At 42.6% G+C, this 13,851-nt stretch overlaps 1 protein-coding gene across 9 annotated transcripts in view; it reads right to left on the bottom strand.

The window, feature by feature from the left end:
* Positions 1–2,583: 2,583 nt before the first annotated feature.
* The window catches only part of FER (FER tyrosine kinase), a 432,712-nt gene continuing 421,444 nt past the window's right edge, over positions 2,584–13,851 (bottom strand). For all 9 annotated transcript variants that reach the window (XM_026498484.4, XM_026498483.4, XM_026498481.4 and 6 more), the window contains 2 exons: positions 12,986–13,108; positions 2,584–11,901 (listed from right to left, as the gene is read on the bottom strand). In XM_026498484.4, coding sequence (XP_026354269.1) covers positions 11,756–11,901; positions 12,986–13,108 — 269 coding nt within the window. In that variant the 3' untranslated portion in view covers positions 2,584–11,755. The remainder of the gene's footprint in view (positions 11,902–12,985; positions 13,109–13,851) is intronic.

Below are 13,851 nucleotides of genomic sequence, written 5' to 3'. Positions count from 1 at the left end.
CAAGTGTGCAAATCTTCCCACTTCCTACTCATTCCCTTTCATAAGGCGTGTGTTCCTTCATAAGTATGTTCTTTTCAGTCCCACTGTGCTACGATACTCTTGTAATAATTCCTTGGCATTTGGCAGGGAGAGAAGAGACTCGCAAGCAGAGGGAAGGTCTTCAGGGGCTGCTGGGAAAATTAGCTTGGGATGAAAACCCAATAGGCTTAATTTATTCACTGGCTTCTATCCAGGTCTAGAAGGAAACATTTGGGCTATGTGTGTTTTGCAGGAAAGGAAAAGACATTTCCGATTATGGAATAAGGCCAAACCCTACTCAAAGGTGGGAGGTGGAGGTCAGAAGAGGGTAGCATCTAAGGTTGTCAGTTGTCTGGCTCCCTGTGACATTTATTTTTCTATTCTTGGCATTTATATTACTGTGATAGATCAATTAGCCTCTCACAATGTTCTAGTCCATTGACCTTATCATTTAACTATCTTATGGTGTTACTGTCACCATAGGGAGACTGCAAAAGAAACATTTATAATTTTGAATTACCTAGGTCCAGAGCTGGGGAAACATTAAAAGGCTTAGTTTGGATAATCATCAGTCTACTAGATGACTAAACCTTTAGGGAATTTTCCTTTTTCTCATCACTCCTGAATTCTGACAGCTACACCATAAGAAGCAAAGGAACAGAACCCATCCTAAATTGTGCTGTTGTTCAGGGATTCCAAAATGACTCTGAGAAGACTTGGAAGATCACAGAATCTCAAATTTGGAAGGGGCCTTACCTTAGAGATGGTTGTCGGTCAGGATCCTTGGCTGCAGGCAACAGACCTGGACTATGGATAATGTGGGCAGAAGGGAATTAGCTGGAAGAACATTGGAAAGCTCCAAGGTGAATGGGAGGCTGGAGAGCAAGGCTTAGGCATGCAGAGAAACCACGGGTGCTCTGCAGGGCCAGGAAGCAGGGATTACAGCAACACCTTCCTAGGAGGAATACCTTCCAGCTGTTCCTTCCATCCTTCAAGACTCAGTCCTGGGAGAACGGGTCTAGTTGACTAAATATGGATCTTTTGGCTTGTGTAGTGGGAGGGCCCCATCAAGATCACACCAGATTTCTCCTGTTGGAAATCAGAATGCTTTTAGGAAGAAGGAGTGGCTGATGGGAAGGAAAAAAAAAAGGCAGGAGGCGGGGGAAGAAAAAAAGTTGAGTACTAGGTAATTCTTTAGTCCAACCTCATTTTACAGGGGAGGGACTGTGGCTTGAAGAGTGAAATGGCTTGTTCAAGTTTACAGATGAGTGCAAAGTCCAACCAGGTATGAGAACCTGGGTTTCCTAGTTTCCAGCTTGGTGCTTCTTTCCAGAGCAGATGCCTTTGGAAGCAATGCCAACAGCCTCCCTCAGCCGTACTCACGAGAGTTTGGCCTAAGTGTGCTGGTCAGTCCGGTTGTACCAGATTTGGAGTTTAAAATAGCACTTCATTTGGACTCAGCTTTTAATTGAAGGAGCAACCACTGACATTTTTAATAGAAACGAACTCTTGCATTCATGTTTTCTTCTAAGCCACATCATCACCGTCTGCCTGAAGAACTCATAAGCTAGAGGAGGATGGACAGTGAAGTGTGGTACTTGAAATAACATGAGAACTCCAGGGAATTTTAGAGATGCCGTCAGACCCCGCGGGGGAATGGGATTTCAGTCAGATGGCCAGCCTTCCTTGGTGATGGATGCAGCTGGTCTTAATTAACTCAAGTCTGGAAGAGCAGAGGTTGTCAAGGACGCTGTGTCAGAAATCAAACTCGCGGGAGAGGAGGACGCAGTCCCAAACTGACAATTAAGAGCTGCCGTGAATAGGAGTTCACCAAGGGCCCAGAAACAGAGCTCTGGTCAGAGTGCAGGGAGGCAGAGAAGCAGGGAGGTAGAAAAGATCTGGATAGATTGGATGCGCCTGTCCTCAGGAGCTTGGGGGCTGTCCCACAAACTGTAAACACATGTGATTTGGAGAGGGGGCGGCTGACTCTTCTAATCCAAGATCGGGGAGGAGGAGAAGACTTGGTTTAATGCAGGGAAACCTGTATAAATAATAGCATGCTGTTTTAGAAAGAGGATCGGTTTGCTGACCGGAGGGTTAGATGGAAGGAAGTGCGGCGTCCTGGCCCGGAGACCAGCTCAGCCAGAGGTGCACGCCTGCAGCTGCTATGTTCCAGTCGCTTCTCTTTCTAAACCTTCCTCTCAGCCACCTTTCTCCTCTAAATCCTTTTGTTATGTCTAAACAAATCCTGTTATGAAACAACAAAAAACCTGGCAAACAGCCAGTCCACACAGAGAAATGGGACTTGAATTACATTTCGGTTTTGATTTCCAAATAGAGGGAGCAGTGATTGGACTCTAAGCAACACACACCCATTATCATCAGAACTCATAAGCTTAATTACAGAGAAACTGAAAGCTAATAATTTTTTATGCACAGTTACATCCCTAGGAGGCCAGTTACCATGGAAATCTCTCCTTCCTTTTCTTCCACTTAGAGCGTATTTATGTGGAAAAGGAAGCAAAATATAAACACGATGGGAAGATTAAACAAGACATGGCACAGTTTGCTACAAATACTTTACATTTATTATAAGAATACAGTAAAAAGAAAGGTTCTGCAGACCTAGGAGTGGTAATTGGTCTACTGGAAAAGAAAAAGGCTATTCAAAAATGATCTAAGTTTACAAAAATGATGAAATCATGTTTTAAAAAATCAGAAAACAATCGAAAAACATTCTACAATGTTAGCCAGAGTTGAAAGTGTATTTCCTCTGAATGTAAAAACTAACAAATAAATAAGTGTTAAATACAGATCAGAGTTAAAAATGGTCAAAGACGGACAACTGTTTTCTATCGTCAGCTGCCGTTCATTGTCAGACCTGTTTACAAAGCCACATAAACTCACCAAAGGCCTTGTGTGTATGTTCTCACTTGCATTTTTTTTTTATAAGAAGCACCCTATTTCCAGTGTTTCTTTTACCCACGTCACAAATAAATTACTTTAAAACAGCAACAAAAAAGAGTAAAGGTGCTTTAACCTGATAATATTGGCACTAGAAGGAACTTGGTAAACCGCACGAGTGTTTTGCTCAAAGTGATGCTTACAGATGGAACATCTATACCTTGGCAGGCTGAGAGCCGGCCCCACTCGTACCCCATCATCTCAAAATCATCTTCTAGCAAAGGGAAGAGGAAGCAACCCAGAAAATTGCATTTCTGCAACCACTCACTGTGGACCCGTGCCAGGAAAGTGGCAGTGTCGTAATCCAGTGGGCTACCCACAGTCAGATGGCCTGGGTACCATTTGTACATTTCATCTTTGCTTTCAATGTGCTTGGGCTCCTGAAGAAATCAGAGCTGTTCTTGGGACTTTGACAATTTGATTTTAATCTCCTGCATTTATCTGGCTTTTCCTAACCCTATGTGGTTGTATGGCTATGACTTCAGAGAATTCCAACCTTCCAGGGTACTCACCAGAACACACCAAGAAAAACACAAAGAAAACCGTAACATAAAGTCAGCAGAACTCACATGCCTACCAGCCCTCATTATAGGCATGTTGCTTCATTAGGCTATCTAATGTATTTAAACGTAAATATGAAATCTATAGGTGTCTAACAAAGCTGCTTCAGTGAGAAATCTCAGTACTCTCTGGAGGAAAATGCTGAAACAGGCCATGAAAAGTGTGTGCTCCTGGCACGCACTGAGAGTCACAGGATAGTATGGGCGTCTGGGGAACTGACGTGTCATATGGTGCAGTGAAGTGTTCACCAAATGAAAGGGAGTTTCCTATCTTTGGCCACTTTGGTCATGAACTGGAACTAACCAAGACCCTTCCCTACCAGCTCCCTTTTATTTATGATTTTGATTTGATGCTCAGAGTCTATACCTGGGGTTGTGTTTAGAATTGTAGGGTTATGAAATACACTTGCTATGGGGAACCAGGTGAACTTTGTGGAACTAATCTCCTTGACTCTAAAGCCAAACTAGTAAATCCCATTAAAACATGCATATTTTCTGTACATTGCAAGAAAGGCCTACACCTGAGGAAGAATTATAGTAAATAGTTCACTTCTGTGGGAAACGGTCTTTTGCTTGAAGCTGAAGGAAAGCAATTCAGACTGGCAGGGGATGGGCCTTCAGAGCACCCCCCAGTCAAACAAGAAGAAGTCTGCTGTACTCTGGGTTAGGAGAAAACATTCACAGTCATGTTAAGCACAGTTCTTGGCACCATGCCCTTTGCATTCCCTTATAGTAGTCTGGCATTTCTTAAGAGCAGACAGGCAAGTTTATTTCTACTTAGTCAAGTTATTTGTGAAAGGAAAATTCCTACATAATAGGGTGTTTCACTTTTTAATTTTTTCCCCTTCTGTGTTTAAAGAAGAACAAAGGCATGGATTGGCGAGCTGCCAAAGACTGCGAGGATGGTCCTCTGCCTGGGATCTTAGTAGTAACTGATTCCAGATCCCCTTTCAGACCCTGAAGTTTGAATCCAGGGCACTTAGAAATTTGAGTCCCCATTTGGGGGTGGGTGGGTTTGGTCTCCATAAAGATTGTTCAGGCAACTCAGAAGACCCCAAGGTTGTGTAATTTGACAAGAGGTATATGAAGAAAATATTAATAATGAAAGTTTGGACTCCTATACTTCATTTTTCATACTCAAATTTTTGCTGCTCCAGTGTGGGATTTGGGATTTCTTTTTTATGCCCATCTTACACTTACCCTGTGTTGCTCAGAGCATTGACATTTCCCATTGATATCTGTCCTACGCTTTCAAAATAAAATACTCCTTCCTGTGACCAGATGGACTGCCTGGATGGTTGTAGTTTTTGCAAGGGTGTTTTAACTGAGCACCTGTGGGCGGAGCAGTATTTCTGTTGTCTGATGACCAAAGTCTGGCTTCTTAGTATGTCATTTTAGAATCTGCTTTGGATAGCATCTACAGTGTGCTTAATCTTAGCAAAAGGGGGAAAGGTGTGATGTTTGGCTTTTTAGGAAGGCTGCTGCTTTGGGGGAAGTGTAGAGTAGAGCTGAGGTTTTAACACAGTGGTGCTGTTGGGTCTGTATATCTAGATAGGTTGGCTTATTCTGAACTTCATGTTCGCTACCCTCTTTTCTGAATCTATGGAGAAAGTCTTTAACATTTTTGCACAGTTAAAATAATTTTAGACATTTACTGATAGGAAATGCACAGGAAACAACACTAATTATTGGCATGGAAGAGAGGAATGGTAAAATTGAGTATGTCCAGGCGTTCAAGATAAAGTAGTCAATTGCTAGTGTTTTGACGTTTCTTTGGAGGTAGTAACTCTAATGAATTTACTTGGCCAAGTGGACAGGCTGCTTCCTTGGACACGCCTGCTCACAATGGTCTTTGTGTCCTAGGAAAAATCTCCCAAGAGGCTCTGTTGATAGTGTCGCTCATCAAAGACATCTGCCACCTAACTGTCCGGTCTCTAGCACAGGGACGACCATGAAGCTGTATTCTAAGCTGCGTGTGCCACGGCGCCTCTCCCAGGGTGGGCGTGCAGTTGGCCTCAGTAAACGGATGCCTGCGAGCTCCCTACAAGGCAGGGCCTCCTGCGCACCTGAGCAGAAACTTTGGTCTAGAGCCCTTACGGTGCCGTCCGATAAAAGCTGATGATGACGGCCTTTCTGTTTTGTTAGAGTAAGGATTAAGTAGCTGAATGTGAGAAAAGGAAACACCAACCGGAAGTTAAAAAAAAACAAAAACAAGAAACAAAAATACCAGGAAAAGTAGTAGCCTGCCCCATTCCCTGCACCTGACGTGGCAGATGTTCAGGAAACGCTTCCTGAATGAATAAAGCGGAGAGAACACACGATAAAATTCCGCCACCGGGATCATTATTACTAGCACTTAGAGCATGACTTTGTAGAATCTGGAATCTGCTGGTCTCACTGGGAATGTTGGGGAAGACAGCTTAGCAATTCCAAATTTGAATCTGTTTAGAATAAAATAAATATTCATGTTTCAGGGTTCCAAGTTTGCTGGCAAGGAGGGAAGCTAACTCTGTCTTTGGGCTGCAGGCAGAGAGATCTACGACAAGCTTTCTTCACGAACATAGAAAGTAGGAGCTTCCCCGGCGAACGTCCTCGGGCGCCGCCCAGCCGGCCTTGCTGGGGAGCGGGCTGAGCCCCGTCCCGCCCGCGGCCTCCCAGACGAACCGAGCCAGGCCCATTTCCCGGGCGCACTGGCTACCTCCTGAGATGATCAGGAGCGTCAGAGAAAATCAAATCAATATCCAATTCACTGTCCTTTAAGAAATGTTGTAGAGGCTGGGGAGGAATGTGATGTTGTACGACGTGCAGCAGGAAGCTCCTCGGAGCCCCTTTGGAGGACGGCTTTCCCTACTGCTGCTGCACTTTGTCGGAGGGTTAGCCTTGGCGCAGCGCGGGTGGCGTGGCTGCCGCCACTGCCCTGCCTCCCTCCCGTCTCGCTGCTGAGAGCATCTCGCTCTGCCTTCTGCGTCTGACCTCGGCTGTGCTGCACCACGACTGGCTTTAGGGTGTTTCTAAGACTCTTTCCCCTCAAACGTGACCAGTACAAAGACAAGAAACATTGCTGTTTAATTGGTATTTTCCTCCTTCCCAGCTGAAGTCCGTGTTTCCCTAGAGCAGAGCTCACCCCAGGAAGGTCCCTCTGGGCATAACTCCAGGAGCCAATTAGTTAACCTTAGTCAGGAGGGGAAACAGGGCTGATCCAAGGGCTCTCATCGAGGAGACTGCACCCTATCGCAACTGGAGATTTCTAACTAAGTATGAATAATGAGAGACTTCGTTTAAAAACAAATATTAAATATAACTAATGCAAATGGAAACAGACTTTGAGGAATGTCTTTTGAATGTTTGAACCTATATATGCCCAGATCCTAGTCTGCAAGACAATGAGTGCAGGTGTGGTCCAGCAGCATCGTCCCTGAGCCACGGATAGAAAACTCCAAATGCAAGGGAGAGAGGTGTTGAAATTGCTCACACTAAGACCCACACACTGGCAGGTGACCTCTTTTGCTTCTTTGGCTCCCATATCTTTTTAATTTTCTCTAGGGGAGGATCTGGCCTGGAGGCACTGGTCTCCACGGGCTTTCTAGTTGACGTTGTCCAAGTCTCCATTCCGCTTGAATTATTCCACGCTCGGTAGGGGCTGCAATGAACCTGTCCTAGAATAACGGGTTCTTTGCTCTCTTGCCTTTGCAGATGCTCACCTCAGCTCCTTATTAACAGACAAACTAAAGTCTACGCTCATTACTTCTGTGCAGTTTAAAGTGACTGGAATGTAGTTCAGCAGGATTCTTCTCCCACCCAAGACTCTCCGTCCTTATTAGTGAGCTAAGTGAGTCTTAATGTCTATACTCAACAATTCAGAATTTAATCTTTGAACCAGTATGAGGCAGTAGGCTGGTTTTCAAGGGGTAATAAATATTTCCTTAAATTGAATTATGACTGAGATACATAGTTTATAAGTTTAATACACCTGTATTATATTCTTTAAAGGAGAATTTTCTGGGACTCTAAGACTATCAGTATCTCCTTCAAGTGGGTAATCTTGTACATGAATATTTTCTTTTGCAGAAATGAATATGCAATTCTGGATTCTCCCAAATAATACTGTATTCAGACTTGATGTGAAACTAATCAAAACAGAGAAAAATAAATAAAATTAAAATATTTAATAAAAAATTTCTGGTATGCATAAGCAAATCAGAGTTAGTAATAAAAGAGGTAACTTTATTTTAATGGTAAACTTTCATGCTAACTTAATAGTATAATGGAAATGTAATATAAACTCATTTTCATATAAAAATCTTTGTTTCCATTTAATTAACATATTAATACATAAAGAAGACGTGTCTTTTTTCAATGTCCGCCCCTTTGTTGCCCTGTTTATTTTGCGTTCTTCTCTGTTTTGTGTGAAGGCTCTGACCTAAATACAAAAGTCATCTTTACGTGACTCAGAAGAGTGCTTACGGACAATCAGTTCTGTTGATAAGGAACTTCTGAAGTATCAGTGTTGTGATCAAGGGAGTATGTGTAAAAAGAAGAGGGCGCCTCTTTGCAGAATAGATCAGTCTCACTTCAGATAAGCCCTGGCCACAAAATAGTGTCCACAGAGTACACTCCCTTAGGTTGTCAGGTACGCTCTGAGAACATCTGCTGATTCACAGGCAAGCCTGTGACAGTGGAATGCCTGAGAGAACTCTGAACAACAGCAGCCAGCAAGGTGCTGTTGCTGATTTTTGCATTGTAAGTGTTATGTTTATCCCACTAACAAGGTCCTCAGTTGTGGGGCATATATTATAACTAAAACACTTTCTTCTTGACACAGTCTTGCGTTATTTTAGTGGTATTAGCCAAACTATATAAAACTATATGGCAAAACCAAAATATAACATAGACAAGAAAACTGTACTGTGGCTTAAAGGAAATTAAACCCATTTCAATGACTACACATGAGCTTTTCTTTTAAAAATAGCCTTCAAATGAAAAACACTTGTGAAATGTGTACTGAACAATAGCTAATGCAATTAGGTTCACGGTCTCTACTATCTGCTAGTAAGATGTCTCAGTACTATCGTACTTGTGATAAAACGGTGAATTATGGATGAAGAACTGTATTGCCTGTATTAGATTTGGGAGATGAGAGGGAAGTGATTACACGAGACCTCTCACTCGGGACTCAGTGGCGGGATGGGCTGAAATAAGGCCTCTGGTTTTAAAAGTTTAAACAAAACCTATTAATCCTTTATTATTATTTTTCTGGAAGAGAAAGAATGTATTGGCTTTGAGAAGTAACCTTAGATTGCATGGAATATGAAATTAATTTTAGGTTTCAAATATTGGCAATAAATGTTAGTTTAACATTAAAAGATTTCTTGAAAAATGATGAACTACCTAAATATTTGTCATAAAGGTTCGTTGGTGATTCAAGATTGAAAAATGCAGGTGAGTCAGGCTGCCTGGGCTTATTTCCCCCCACCCCTGCTCTGTACTCATAAATGTAAGGAATTATGACAGGAACTGTATAGGAATGATATACGCAACTCCTGGAAAATCCATCAACAACACAGATTTGTGACCTAGCTTAATTACATCCCATCTAGTGGCAATTTTGGTTACTGTTTTCTTACTAAACAAGTTAGAAGGTTTTGTGTATTTCTGAAGCCTTCTTTCCCTACATCAACTTGCAAATTCAGAACAGTATTTATATGTGTGCTTTCTGGGTATGGATTAGCCTCTTAAAGTACATAATTCCAATAATTATCAGTGACAGAAAGGATGAATAAATTATGCTTCAAGCACAACAAAATTAACAGTAAAAAATGGTTTGCATAAGTTTTTCTTAATGCATGTGCTTATATTAAATTTAATATTCCATACAACTTGTCCTGAAAGACTCCCAATGAGTTATTAATCCTGAACTATACCACTGCCTGCTTTGGGACAAAGAATAAAATAGAATTTAAATGCTGCAGATGTCACGATGTTTTGAAAAGCTTCTTTAATTTAAGCACAGAGTTATGATGTGAATTGCAAATTCTAACAGCCTGGATGACTGAAATACCAACGGCGTGCTCATTCCTTACACCAGAGTGCAAAGATTAAGCGTCAGGTCTTGTTCACAAAATTAAAGCCAAAACCGTCATCCCCTCTCCTTGCTGAGAGCTTAGCGTTGAGGCTAGTAAGTGATGAGAGGCTGTTTTCTTTAAACAAAGAATATTATGAAGAGATTCATTTGGAAATACTGACAAAGGCTAAAAATGTCCCATCTGACTCTTTCTTTTGAAGGCTGGCAAGTGCCTGAAGTCCACAGCACTTACCACGCTACAGGCCATCAAAAGAAGTTTCCATTTATTTACCATATTTAACAGAAGGGAAGACAATGCTGATTTTTTAAAAAGTTGCTTTTTGTACTGCAAGATATTTTTGAGGGCAAGTTTATTTGGCTTTCATTTTAGTCTGGATGTAGTAATTATTAAATGTGTACAAAACTTGCAAGGAAGTTGAAATGATAGAAACAAGCTATTTTGTTCTCTTCAGTGTTCTCCTTTCTACTCTTAAAGTACTGGGTGTGAGTTCTGTGTGGCGGTATTCGTAGGCAGCAAGCAGCTGGAGAGGGCAGGAGGAAATTCCCATCCCATAAGCTCTTCCAATGGATCTAACCAAACGATCACTAAGGTGCTAGGCCCGAGCACTTAGTAAAAGCTCCCAAGCCACGTTGAGCCCTGAGCGTGACAATCTCCTACACACATGGATCCTGAGAGGCAACTATATACACAACATGGGGTAAGTTCCCTGGATGCAGCTAAGACTCAGCTCAACAGAACCCTGCCTTGAACTCTGTGGTACGTATCATCCACACGGAGCGTCTCCAGAACTGTGCTCGCATACCTGTCAGCTACGATAAGGACTTCCTGGCAGCGGAGTAAGGGTCAATGAAGGGGGGAGGGGAGAAACAGGAGGGCTGTCCCTCTATCTTCTTCAACAGTGTAATAAGGTTCATTTGACTTCTTGACCGCTTACTCTTGCTTAATGGTAGCGCGTGTGCGTGCGTGCGTGTATGCAGGCACACGTGCATGCGTGTAACACATCAGTGTGTTTACGAACTAGAATCATGAAATTCTTTCAGCTCCGGAAAGTGGCACAAATAAGAGGAATTAAATACCAGGATGCGTCCTCTGAGGCGAAGGTACTTAACCAAAAGTAGGCGGTTATTTCTGCGGACTTGTGCTTTGTAGTTTTGCTAAGAAGTGTTTTTGCTGCCATTAAAAGCTCTAACTATGAACATCCGAAAACATTTCTTAGAACTTTTCTTGTGAATTCAGACCATAAAATAAGAGGGGTGTGTGTGTGTGTGTGTGTGTGTGTGTGTGAGTGAGTGAGTGTGTGTGTGTGTTTGTAAAGGCATAACTCTGACAAGAAGGCAGATTTTATATTTTCCTTCTCTTTCTCTCGCTGCTCCTTTCTCCAGACCCCCCTCCCATTCAGAACTTCCTTCTTGCTGGCACCGTTCTCAAAAACATCCTTTAAGAGCTGCTCTTTCAACCCTAAGAGTGTGCTCTTTGAGGACATTCCATGCGTGGTTGTCTGATGCCTGGACCGAGGAGCGGGGGAACAACTACCTCACTGATAATACAGGAGTGTGATGCTTCTCGCACTGCACTTATTTCTGGCAAGAAAGAAAGAAAAGAAAAACCCTAAGAGGTCCAACTAATTCCCCATATAAAAGGATGTTTACAAATAGAATCTTGCCTTGGCAGAGCAAAAAGCCACCTTTGGCTGGAATGTGTCCTGCAGACATGGCATTACCAATGCTGCTTTTAGCACCGATGGAGTAGGGTCTGTGGCATAGGACAGCAGCCTGTGAACTGTCCCTGAAGTAGAAAACCTTTGAGAAACATCAGTGGTCCTGGTGTGAAAAAGATCAGTGGTCTGATCTTTCCTCCTGCTGAGAGGCTGTGCTTTTCTATTTACAATGGCCTGAAAAGGCAGGATTGCTGTGGTGAGCTGATAAAGCCCTTGGTAAGAGTGTTTGTTTCTGGAATACATTGGCCTCTGCCTTTTTTTTTTTTTTTTTTTGTAAGTGGCACATACTTAAAAAACAGTTAATAACAAAAATCACCTTAGAAGACTGTTGCAGGTAATGTGGTACAAACTCATTGTTAACGAGAAGAACAGTGTTACTCTGTTGGAGGACCGGGTCCTAGAGGCTGTTTGCGTCACTGTGTGATTTTCCTCTTGATGACAGTGAGCTCTTTCTGAAGTTCACTGAACTTGGGGCGGTTTTCAGGTTTATAATCCCAGCACTTGGTCATAATTTTGAAAATGTCCTCTGGGCAATGCTGAGGGGCTGACATTCGGTACCCTGCAGACCCAAGAGGAACAGAACAGAGAGTTTAGAATGGAGATAAGATATCCATGTTCACACAGGGCATTATGCAGTCGTAATCTTTGGTACCTTATGTCGTAGGTGTAATAGAAACCCAAAAACCCATTTCAGGGCAAACTGACTTCTATTTTTACAGGTGATGCAGAATTCAGTATTACAGAGCCATCGAATTACCTTCTAGCTTGAATAACTTATTTTTCATTTGCTAATTTGTCAGAGTCTGAGGTAAGATAAATCACATACAAATGCATATTTTAGTTCTCTCAGTATTTGCTTTTAGAATTTCCTTTTAGATGTTGTGGGCAGAGTTTAAAACAAAAAAATCTATACAACCCAGCTTTTTGAAGACAAAGAGAGGATAAGGATTTTAGAAACACTAATTTAAAAGTGAAATAAAAATGAATAGGAGTTCTACTCCTTGACAGCCCAAGAACTGTGAGTCCAGAGCCGTCTGGTGCTGTGCTGGGCAGTGTGTGCGTGCCTGTGCGTGTGAGCTCAGGAAGTGAGACGGCGGTGAGAGGAACGAGGGGGCTGCACCCAGTTCCAAGCCAGCCTCCTCGAGAGGGGCCTCACGCGAGGGCATTCCCGCTGTGTCAGAGGTGTTCTCTCTGGTGAGAGCTGGAGACACAAGTGCAGGCCAGCAGGCCACCAGCACCGACCTGCTCCTGCTTCTGGGAACAGCACGTGGTTTCTTCAGAAATGTTACACAATTTTCAAAAACTTCTCTCTGAAGTCCAACTACATTTCCGTTTACAATACTATTAGTGGTGCTCATTTGGCATAAAACAAAAAATAGGAGGTTGAGGAACGCTACTCTCTTTCGCTTGCAGATGTCATGCCAGGCAGGGGGAATGGAAGGAAAGCCTATAGCTCTTATTTCTAAACTGTTGGAATCTTTAAAAATTTCTTTTGCTGTTGTTGGTTTTTATTACAGAAGAGCCACACCATCCACGATGCCACACCCCTGCTGTCTGTCTGCACACTGTCCCCTCCTTCCGCTAGGAAATCCACAGACCCAGCATCAGCACCGCCCCTGGGGGCTACCCCGCCTTCGGCTTACCTCTTTCCACTTGCTCCCGGGCTTGCTGATTTGTCATTCCAGGGTACGGGCAGACTCCTAAGCTGAACGTCTCCCACAGGAGGATACCAAAGCTCCACACGTCACTCTCAGAACTGTATCTCCCTGCAGGGTGAACAAAACCAGAACTAGGGAAGGGTACAAGTACGGGGCCGTTTCTGGTTGTACAGGCCTCTGTCAGTCACATATTAGCATATTTAAGCTTACCAGCGGAATGCAATGACTAGTGATCTTATTTCTTCACTAGTTTTACTTTCCAGATCACTTCTCCCCCACCAAAAACAAATATTCAGCCAGCATGCAAGCTTACTTTCCCTGTGGTATTTAAATGAGATGGATGGTTTATATAAAAAAAGATATAAATTTATACACATCAGTGCCTAGGAGATTAAATAAGTCGGATTTCTGCAGTTTTGTTTTTGCCTGCATCATTTTCTTTCCATTAAAATTACAAACAAACTTAAAGCAATAATGAAAGTTTCTTAACTTCAATTTTTTTACTTGTCACTGTTTACAGATATTCCTACATCCTTAAAGGTCTCATTTTCTCCACTGTTTCATTCACGGAAAATACACTTTTTCCTGTGCATTCTGAATAGAGTACAATTAACATACCTGGTTGACAAGAACAACGTCTTTAAATTATATGGCACCTTGTTTTGTCAGACTATCTTGGTGCACCTGTTTTACTGAGCCAAATGAGCTAAGCTCTTTGGATTTCCCCCCTTTTTTGGTAGTCTTCTAGAGAAGCACAGAGATAAAAGCACAAGATACCCTCTGGAAATGGATGTGAAATCAAGGAGGGAAACGGAAAAGTCCTTTCCATCCTCTAAGATGCAAAAAATTTA

Source organism: Ursus arctos, unplaced genomic scaffold (genome assembly GCF_023065955.2).
Source record: "Ursus arctos isolate Adak ecotype North America unplaced genomic scaffold, UrsArc2.0 scaffold_5, whole genome shotgun sequence".
In the NCBI taxonomy this organism is placed as follows: Eukaryota; Metazoa; Chordata; class Mammalia; order Carnivora; family Ursidae; genus Ursus; species Ursus arctos.
The sequence above is the reverse complement of the archived record's forward strand: the minus strand, read 5'-3'. Positions and strand labels throughout refer to the sequence as shown.